Here is a 10,980-nt window from a genome sequence, read left to right as displayed (position 1 = left end):
CAACTGTCAGCACAGGCAGCAGGAATCCTGCTGCAGACTTCTCCAGAGCTTCACCACAGCCTGTACTGTCAGGGGAAGAATGGCTTCCAATGAGTCTCTGCAGGTATTGTTTAGCACACATTTGTAATCCCAGCATTCAGAAAGCTGAGGCAGAAGGATTGTGAATTTAAGGTTAATCAGAACTATATAGTAAGGTCAAGGCCAGCCTGCATAGATAGTGAGACCCTGTCTGGAGGGGTTGGGATTTTACCATTTCTTCTAAGATAACCTTTGTGTAATATTGAAAATAATACTGCTTGTGTACAGTGTAGACAACATTTTTCAAACCCCTTTAGCTCTGATTCTACTGACCAAAACAGATGTTGTATGAAGTGCTTGCCCCTAACAGTTGTCCAACAGAATTCAGTTGAACACAAAAATGATCAGCATAAAATTGAAGACAGGTTTCTTAGAGAAAAGTTTTTCCTAAGATTTTAGATCTAAGTATTATATTAAAGTGTCACCAGCCTGGGAAGAGTTACAGCTGGGAAGTGATGGCTTGTGGTCCTATGACATTACAGTGCTGCACTGCGTATGAAGTTAGAGAAAATTCAGGTAAGTCGATAGTGGCAGGAGGGAAAGCAAGGAAATACATCTGAGAAGCCGAACAGCTCTCCAAAGTTCTTCTGTCTGGATATATTTTGAGGCCCTGTGGAGTAAAAGCTGTACTTCAGTGGCGGGCAGATTCTCCTCCTTCAAATTTGGGAATGAGGAGAGGTAGATGGCTCCCTTTCTACCCTTGTTATCTGCCCTCTAATGTGCATTTGACTTTGAGTTGCATTGTTCTTCATTTTCCACCAGCATTTTTATTTTATAATGTCTTTTTTAATGCAAAAACAGGTGGTTTTTTTTTTTGTTTTTTTTTTTCTTGCAGGTTTTTTACTTTCTTTCACTGTTCAGAAAAGAAAAATGTGGAGCTGGGCTTGGTGGCACACACCTGTAATCCCAGCACTCAGGTGACTGAAGCAGGAGGATTGCTGCAAATTCAAGGCCAGGCTGGGCTACACAGTGAGTTCAAGGCCAGCCCGAACTGTATGGCAAGGCTTTGTCTTAAAAAAACAAAACAAGGCAGGGATATAGCTCAGCAGCACAGTGCCTGTCTGGCAAGCGCAAGGTCTTGAGTTCAATCCCTGGTTAAAAAAAAAAAAAAGAAAAAAAGAATGAGTATTCTTATATCAAATGGAATCCCAGAATTATGGGGTTACCTGTATGAGCCAGTCAGGTTGACTGTTGTACCATTTAAACTGTCTACTTTAGAGAACTCTGAAATTCATTCAGCTGAATCTCAGGAGTCTAAAGTAACCACTAGTAGTGGCAGAATATTAGCGTTTATTAAGATATTTTGTATTATTTTGATCACACACTGGAGGATATTTGCTATTTACCCATCCTGCAGAAATCTTTAGTAATTGAATAAGTAGGCAAATAACAGTACGCATAGGACCCTGCAGAAAAAGGTCTGCCAGTTCTCTCTGTTTTGTTTGTTTGTGGCACTGGGGATTGAACCCTGGGACCTCTTTCTGTGAGCTCCACCCCCAAGGCCTTTTCATTTTATTTTATTTTTGAGACGGGGTCTCACTAAAGTTGTTCACACCAGCTTTGAGCTTGTGATGTTTCTGCCTCTGCCTCCCAGTAGCTGGGGTCACAGGCAGCGTCACCAGGCTACACTCTGGCTTTATCAACAACACCTGCTTTCCATCTGTGTCCTCCCGTCATTTTTCTCAATTGTAAAGCAGCTGGTCTAAAAGACAGTGAAGAAAAAACCCTGAGTACTGACTAGTTCGCTAGAATTACTTTCAGTTTAGAGTACCAGCAACATTTGTATTTTTCTTTCAGAAGCAGTTTATTTTTATACCAGACCCTAAGTGTGACATGACACCAAGAGAAAGCATACCTGGCACGACTGATGACGAGCCATTTGAAATGTTTCCTGCCACATGCTAGCTTGTTAGCAGTTTTGACTTTCTTTGAGACAGGTTCTTACTCTGTAATCCAGGCTGGCATTGAACTTGCAGCAATCTTTCTGCCTCAGCCTCCCATGTACTGGGGTTACAGGTGTACACCACCATGCCCAGGCACACATTTTACTTACATAGTTTGAGAATTTTTACCTTATAGGTTGAGTAACCTATTAAATATTGTATGCTTTAAGAATAAACCTACCCATTGACTCTTTATGCCATAGATTTTGTTAGTAAATCTTACAGTGCACAACAGACTGCCGCTGTCTTTGCCCCTTAGGTATGTGAAATATGGCTCGGGTCCAACTCGGTTCCCACTCCCGGACATGTTGAAATATGTTATTGAATTTGCCAGTACAAAGCCTGCCTCGGAAAGCTGTCCTCAGAGTGACACACACGTGACATTGCCACTTTCTTCAGCGCACTGCCCAGGTTCTGACCCGACATCCACAGAAAGGTAATGAAAACCAGATTCATTTTCTTGTTGAATTTTAACAGTGTATCATCTTTCTACCTTATTAGCACTCACCCGGTGGAGCTGTGAGTTTTTGTTCGTTTGTTTGTTTTTTTGAGACAGGAGGGTTTTGCTACCTAGTTCAAGCTGACCTTGAGCTCACTCTGTAGCCCAAGCTGGCCTCAAACTCATAGTGATCTTCTTGCCTCAGCCTCCTGAATGCTGGGATTACAGGTGTGCGCCACCACGCCTGGCTTAGTATTTTATTTTGAAACAGAGTCTCACTAAGTCACTCAGTTGCCTGGTCTGGGCTCAGACTTGCTTTCCTCAGACTTGCTTTCCAAAGGCTCTGCCTTTGCTTTCCAAGGTGCTGAAATCACAGGCGTGTGCCGCCATGTCCGGCGGAGCTCTTTGTCTGGAGGGAAGGGTTCTGCCGGCTCTTACTCACGTCGCAGTGTTCAGCATCCTTGTCTCACCCCCAGAATTGCTGGGGCTTGTGCAGAGGCTTTTCCTTGTGCAGGACAGCGTTTGTACTCTGCCTGGACTACCGTGCTTTGAGCTGGCTGCACTGACACTGTTCTCAGAGGAAAGTCAAGCCCTGGTCTTCCTAGCGAGGAGGGACTTACTCATGAGTGCAGAATTAGAACATGGGAAGGGGCTGGCTAGAAAGCAGAGAGGCCGGCCCAGCGGGGCTTGTCTAGTAAGGAAATCGGGAGCCAGGTCCCCTCGGCCTCTGACTCTATCCCAGCTGGGTCAGGTGTGACAGTCACCGTGTCCCGGAGGAGTCAGAGTCGGTGCAGGTCACACTTGACGTGTGTGTCCTGGCCAATAAAAGTGCTAGTGCTCTTTAGGTTTAAAGAAAAGCCAGTTATTCTCTCTAAATGCAGTGTTAGGGGAACGAGAGTTTCAAGTCAAAGCTAGAGGAAGTTTACATTCTCCTGTTTTGGGGTAAAACAGGCACCCAAGTATAATGGGAAACTTAACTTTGTATCCCTGCCTTTTTGTCGATATGCATTTTTACTCTGACAATAATTAATCAGTAGATAAGGTCCTATTTACCTTATGTTCTTTTTCTCTGTTAATTTACAGCATTGAAATAAAGAAGTTTTAATATTTACGTTTTGTAGATGAGATTTTATAGGAAGATTAGGTTAGAATTTTGAAGATGTACACTTTGCAGAAAGAGTAAGTTGCTAACTAAGACTGACCCTGCTACGTTGGGCAGTTAGCTCAGCAGGGGTAGAACTGGGATTGCCTGACTGGAAGCCTGCTCTGTGACGCTCGAAGGGGGTGCTGCTGACATTGCTGTGGTTGGATGTTAGCTGGTAGATACGTCATTTTCCTTGCTTCTGTGTGTTTCGTTCCTGGGCGGAGAGCCTCATTTAGACAGTTGTCTTGGCCACTGTAGTTAATTCTTTCTTTGTTCCAATCCCAGCCTTTTCTGTGTTTCTGCTGGTCCTTTTTTATGAGAAGACATTGTAATTAGCAGTTAAAAGATATGAACCAAAGGTTTACACAGATCTGGGCTTTGATCTCTTCTGTCACCCACTGGCTGAGTAAATTTCAGTAACTTGCTTAAGTTTTTAAATGTTCGGTCTGTCACTGATAAAGGAAGGATAGTAATACCATAGTGTAAGTTGTGTTAAGTAAGATAATTCATCTAAGAAACTTGGGCTTAATTGCTTTACAGAGTTAATATTCCCTAAGTAATAGCTATACTTCTTTCATATAGCAGCCTGTTTTCCAGAACATTTAGTTAATTTAGGCTGACATATATTTTGGAAATGTTCCATGAGCGTGTTTTTTGTCTTCTGTAGTACAAGTCCAGAAAGCTCTTCTGAAGATGTTGACCACACCTTTTCTCCCTGTGAAGACCATCTGCACAAGTCTGAGGGGACGAGCAGGCCACTGGCCTCGGGCCGGTCTCCCCTGGGAATGCCTGCACACCCGGCCCCTCGCACAGTCACGCCTGAGGAGATGAACTTTGTTAAGACCTGTCTTCAGAGGTGGAGGAGTGAAATCGAGCAGGACATACAAGGTGGGAGCTTTTAGAACTTGTTGGTGACTCTGTCTTTTCTGTTTGCTTGAATATTTAGAAGCAAGGCATCTTGGGTACATGTTCTGACATCGCTGTACATGAATTCTGGCCTGGTGATTGTTACTTTTTTGCAGTTTTCATGCACTGTACTATTATACAGCTGCGGAAAGATCCCTTCTAGATTTCTCCCTCAAAATCTTCGGAAATTTGTAGATGCTTAGACACTCGTCATCGCCTTTACTGAGATTAACTGGTCTTCCTTCTTCTATCCTTCTTCTCCCCTTCCTTTCTCTTCCCTTCCATTTCTTTCCTGGCTTGTTTCCCTTCCTTTCACCCTTCTCCCTTCTCCTTGCCCCTTCTCTCTCCCCTCCCCTTCCTTCTCCTCTCCTCTCGTACCCTTCCCTCCCCTCCCCTTGTTGCCTGTTTCATTTTGAGACCAAGCCTTGCTGTATATTTTGGACTGGCCTTAAACTCACTCCATAGCTCAGGCTGTCCTCAAACTCCTAGGGATCCTCCTGCCACAGCCTTCTAAGTGCTGGGATTACAGGCTTGTACCACCAGGCCTGACTTGCTGCTTGCTTTCTTTCTGTCTGTATTTGTTTCCTTTCTGTCTGTATAGTGGCCTTGAGCTCACTGTGTAGCCCAGGCTAGCGTCAAACTCAGGGTGATCTTCGTGCCTTGGGCTCCTGTGTGTGGGTGCCATCATGCCAAGCCTGCTGTCTCATTTCAGTTCCTGTTGCTGGCACATATGACTGTATACCTAAGCAACCCATTGAAATTTTTCTTAAAAATTCAAGAAACGGTTGCTTCTTTTAGAAGTTTTGATACTAGCCAGATATGATGGCTCACGGCTGTAATCCCAGCATGTGGGAGGCCAAGGCAGGAGGTGAGTTTGAGGCCAGCCTGAGCCACATAGTGAGTTTAAGACCAGCCTGAACTACACAGTGAGACCCTGTCTCAGAAAAGCAAACAAACAAAAAGGGAATTTTTATACTGATTATAAAAATGGTTTTGAAAAGCTCAATGTAATGGATTAAAAGCCTTCATAACTTAAAAAAAAGGCCATTATAACTGAAGGCATTAGTGAGTGTAAAACTACACCGCTTTGTGCTCCTTACTGGGAAGTTGGAACCTTTAGAACTGTGTGGACTGACAAGATGCTTCGTTGGGCAGCCGGTGTGATGTAGAACGAGACAATTCTAACAAAGTGTTCTTTTTTGACAGACTTACAGAACTGTATTGCAAGCACCACTGAGACTATTGAGCAGATGTACTGTGATCCTGTCCTTCGTCAGGTAGAGTAAAGACGGGTGGGGAGATAGTCAAGGCCGGTTAATGACAGATACAAGAATATATGATAGTTTTCTTGGAAACGAAGTGTGAGTCTTCCTGAGATATAAGAATAAGCCGAAGATTCATTAGTAAATATAACAAACAATTCATTGTTCCTTTATTTTGAGTTAAAAATAGCAGTGTATGCTTACCTGCAGTAGAATGTAGAGCATCTTTGTTTTGATTCTGCTGTGAGGTACTGTTTCATATAGTAGAAAGGTTTGCTGTCAAATATTAATAAAATTTTCTCACAAAATGGGAATGTAAGTAGTGCAGCGGGGAAAACTGATCCAGGAACTGGTTATCCCCGCTTCCCAGAATACCATGGTCAGCCGGGCATGGGGACACACATTTGTAATCCAAGTACTTGGGCGGCGGAGGTAGGAGGATCGCTGTGAGTTCAAGGCCAGAGTACCATGATCCTTTGAGATCCGTTAGCATCATGCTTTCAAGTTTCATTTCTCTAATAACTTAATCCTTCAAAAAGGAGTCAGGCAGCGCAGAAATTCTTATTGTCCACACAAATTTTTGTTCAGAACAGCACTGGATCCTGGCCTTAGGAGCCACCTGTGTCACAGCCCACAGGCACCGTGACTTCAGGAGGAGAGCTGTGCTTCGCAGTAGCAGGGGCTCGGTCCTGTGGCGTAACGCACCACGCCATGAGCTTCTCAGGGTTTCCCCCTCGTCCTTTTGTTACTTCCATCTCCGCCACCAGTACAATCGTGGCGAGGTGCTGATTAAGTGTACTTTCAATTTGATTCTATAACTGGCTTTCCTTTCTCTCACCAGTGCTTATTTTAAGCATTGTTCTGTTTTGTCCCTATTGAAAAAAAAATACTTCCTTCTTAATTGTCAAAACAATGAAGTGTAGAAAGGGCCTTCACCCCAGATAGGTGACGGTCATTCACAAGAAGAATTATAAGAAGCATATGACTGATGAATTATGGAATATGGTAAATTAAATTTTGATGCCAAGTAAAATAGGCATAAAGTCAGATAGCTGTTAGCTTGTTTATGGGTTCCAAATATGGTAAACATTTTCGAGGCTACTCTGTTTTTAGACTAACTAACTTCTGAGTTGGAAGGATAAATAAATGTAGGTTATCTTTGTTTTAGATCTGTAGTCGGAGGAGTTCCGAGATCCTTCAGAAAGGTCGTCTAATTCACTGTCTGGTTCTGACATTCTAGAACTGAGAAATAATTCGTAAATTCCAAAGCCGAGTTGCCATTAGTTTAACTGAATTAACAAGATGTTTGATGTGAACCCCATCTCAAACCCCACTCCTGTACAGATAGCCCCTTTGCCTCTTTGTGGTAATTGCTGTCAAGGTTGAATTTTGATGACCTAAACTTGATCAGATCCGTTTACCTAACCTAACTGAGCCGTTTCCTTTCTGACTCGCAGGTGCCTTATCACCTGCATGCGGTGCTTGTTCATGAAGGGCAAGCGAATGCTGGACACTACTGGGCCTATGTCTATAACCAACCCCGGCAGATCTGGCTTAAGTACAATGACATCTCAGTTACCGAATCCTCCTGGGAAGAACTTGAAAGAGATTCATACGGGGGCCTGAGAAACGTTAGTGCTTACTGTCTGATGTATATTAATGACAAGCTACCGCACTTTAATGCAGGTAAAAATATCTTAGCATAACCTGGAGGTTGGGGAACATGGATACTGTCCATGGAGGATAACAGTCTTAAGCTTCTTTTGAAAGCATTTAAAGTATAATTTATTAGGTAATAATGCATTTTTAAAAATATGAATAGTATAAAAGGAACAGAAAGAAAAATGAGTTTGTTTTCCTATTTCAAAATATATTTTGGGGGGTTTTGGCGGGTTTTGTTTTGTTTTTTGAGACAGGGTCCTGCTACAGGGTCTAGCTGGCCTTGAGCCTCACTTTGTAGCCCAGGCTGGCCTCGAACTCACAGTGATCCTCCTGCCTCAGCTTTTTAAAATTGTCTGCAGTATATTTATCTGAGAAGTTTCATACTTCTCGTACTACCAAGGGCAATGATAATTACAATTTATATTGGCACTTTATTCCTTAATGAACGCTTGGAAACTATTTCTCTAGTAACTGATAATTCTTAAAGCAAGATAGGGTAGAAATTGATATTATTCTCATTTTCCAGCTGGTAATAGGCTTTAAAAATGTCCATGGTTGTCTGGAGTCATACAGCTAGTAAATAAATACCAACCTGAGATTCAGATCCACTTCAGTCTCCTATGTCTGTACTGTTTAAATTTACATTCTTCTCTCTCTTTTTTTATTTCTGCTTTGAGAAGTCTTATGACCAGCATTTTACATGTAAGATAAATAGGCTTATTTTCTCTTAGTACTCAGACTTCATCATATTGCATAAGAAAATATGGAAGGCATTTTTCCACGCAGCACATTGTCTTTTAGACTTGCTAGTGCAGCTGGGAGGTAGGGGTGGAGAGAATGATTATGTATGTATTTATTTATTTATTTAGCCGTTTTGAGACAGGGTCTTGCAGTGCAGTTCAGGCTAGTCTTGAACTCACTTTGTAGCCCAGGCTGGCCTCAAACTTGCAACAATCCTCCTGCATCAGCCTCCCAAGTGCTGGGATTACAGGTGTGAGCCACTAGGCCCAACAGAATGATCATTTAATAATAACCAATGTTCAAAACTACATATTTGTGCAAGGCATGGTGGCATAGACCTGTAATCCCAGCACTCTGAGAAACCAAATGAAAAGGAGTTCACAAGTTCAGTCCCAGCCTGAGCAATTTAACGAGACCCTGACTCAAAAAAGGGCTGGGAGTATAGCATATGTGTTAATGTACAAATGACTGTTTTAGCTCTTGGGTGTATATAGGAACCTTGCTACTGGCCACATTGTTCATTTTTACATTATAGAAACAAGAAGTAGAAGCTGTCACTTGCTTAGTTTCAGGTCAGTTAATGACATCAAGTAAATAAGTGAATGTGTTACTCTGTTGTAGGCTTTTTGGTCATAGAGTTAGCAGTGAAATTTAAAATGACCTTGATATACTTGCCATTTTCATCATAGCTTTTAATAGGCATAATGGACTCTTTAACCATTGTTTCACATTGTTTGCTTGCTTGCTTTTTTTTTTTTTTGGACACAGGGTCTCGCTATGTAGTTCAGGCTGTCCTTGAACTCACTATGTAGCCCAGGATGGCCTCAAACTTGGGGATCCTCTGGCCTTAGCCCCCTAAGTGCTGGGTGAAACTTGAGGAAGTACACATGATTCTTATCTGAGCCTTTTAAGATAGATCTTGTTGTGAATAGATACAGTAGTTAAATTGATAAAACTGTTACCATTGGATCTGTTGATTTTCTAAATTGCCAAGAAACGTTTGGTATGTGCAGTGATTGGCCATGATTCCTGATCTTTGCTGTCATTCATTCACTTAACAGATACTTAATAAGTGTCTACCTACCAATGTGCTAGGCCCTTTACTTATGTGCTCTGCACGTTAGATTAGGTTAGATTAGATTAGATTCTGCTGAGTTAGGTTAGGCAAACTAATCTGATAATGTTTCGGTCATTAAAATTCAACCTTGACAGCAGTTACCACAAAGAGGCAAAGTGGCTATGTATACAGTAGTGGGGTTTGAGACGGGATTTGCATCAAACATCTTGTTAATTCAGTTAAACTAATGGTAACTCGGCCTTGGAATTTATGAATTATTTCTCACTTCTAGAACGTTAGAACCAGACAGTGAACTAGATGACCTTTCTGAAGGATCTCGGAACTCCTTCAACTATAGATCCAAAACAAAGACAATCTACATTTATTTACCTTTCCAACTCAAAAGTTAGTTTGTCTGAAAACAGAGTAGCCTTGAAAATGTTCACCATATTTGGGACCTGTACACAAGCCTAACAGCAGTCTAACTTAATGCCTATTTTACTTGGTACCAGAATTTAATTTACTAATGTGCTCTTACTGGCCTTACAGTGCCATTATTTTTGATATGTATGTGTTTGTTGTTGTTGTTGAATTAGGGCAAGAAAAAAGATGAAGTGTTCTGCATTCTTTCCAGAGAGGACTTTTTGCTCCCAGAGACCTTTCTCTGGATTGAACTCTTTTTTTCTTTCCCTTAGAGACAGTCCCCAGTGAATCTGATCAAATGATAGGAGAACTGGAAACCTTATCTGTTGAGCTGAAACATTACATTCAGGAAGACAACTGGAGGTTTGAACAGGAGGTAGAGGAGTGGGAAGAAGAGCAGTCCTGCAAAATACCTCAGATGGAATCCTCAAGCTCTGCACCACAGGAATTCTCATCACAAGGTACCCAGGAGGGGCACCGTGTGGGTGACCTGGTGACACATTTGCTGTGCTTGCCCAGCCAGCCCTGAACGCCTCAGTAACTAAGCAACTGCACAAGTCTTCATCATGTGCTGCATCTATAGTTGGTATTGCACAACCTGGTAGAATAAATCAGAGTGTGATTTCTGGTAGGAATTATGTCAGAAGGGCTGGGTGTGGTGGCGCATTCCTATAATCCTAGCACTGCCTGTAATCCCAGCATTCGGGAGGCTGAGGCAGGAGGATCCCTGTGAGTTCGAGGCCAGCCTGAGCTACAAAGTGAGTTTAAGGCCAGCCTGAACTGCATAGCGAGATCCTGTCTCAAAAAGACAAGAAAAGAAATGATGACAGAAATACTACCTGTATTATAATAGGATTAAATAGACTTTATAAAAACTGTCTTCCAAAGGAGCTCTTCCTGACAGGTGGTTGCTTTTAGGAAGTTTCCTTGGCACAAAGCAATACAACAGAATTGGGAGCACAGTAAATTTTATAGACTCTTCAGTGGGGTTTTACTGGAATGGCCATTGCATGGAGTCACTAGTGTTACTGCAGTTGTCTTAAACCGCGCGTCCGTCCTGCTTGCTTGTTGGCAGTGTGTTCTGACGTTACTGTCACCAGGTGCTAATGTCTTCATGCGATTGTTCATCAGAGCCTCCAGTAGCCTCTTCCCATGGGGTCCGCTGCTTGTCGTCTGAGCACGCGGTGATCGTGAAGGAGCAGACTGCCCAGGCCATTGCGAACACGGCACACGCCTACGAGAAGAGTGGTGTGGAAGCAGCCCTGAGTGAGGTGAGTGGGCGAGGGGGCGCGGCTGCGAGAGTCTGGCTTTCAGCAGTAGTTGAC

The 10,980-nt window shown here is 42.7% G+C and overlaps 1 protein-coding gene across 1 annotated transcript in view; it reads left to right on the top strand.

Annotated features, from left to right (window-relative positions):
• Usp28 (ubiquitin specific peptidase 28) overlaps positions 1-10,980 on the top strand; it is a gene marked incomplete in the record, with an annotated part of 44,684 nt that overhangs the window by 25,146 nt on the left and 8,558 nt on the right. Inside the window, 6 exon segments of the mRNA XM_005378149.2 lie at positions 2,281-2,457; positions 4,272-4,492; positions 5,717-5,787; positions 7,230-7,458; positions 9,928-10,116; positions 10,787-10,926. Of these exon segments, the coding sequence (XP_005378206.2) occupies positions 2,281-2,457; positions 4,272-4,492; positions 5,717-5,787; positions 7,230-7,458; positions 9,928-10,116; positions 10,787-10,926 (1,027 nt within the window).

The sequence above is a fragment of the Chinchilla lanigera genome, unplaced genomic scaffold (genome assembly GCF_000276665.1).
Source record: "Chinchilla lanigera isolate Chin_1 unplaced genomic scaffold, ChiLan1.0 scaffold00011, whole genome shotgun sequence".
Classification (NCBI taxonomy): Eukaryota; Metazoa; Chordata; class Mammalia; order Rodentia; family Chinchillidae; genus Chinchilla; species Chinchilla lanigera.
Note: the sequence above shows the minus strand (reverse complement) of the source record. Positions and strands in the feature narration are given on the sequence as shown.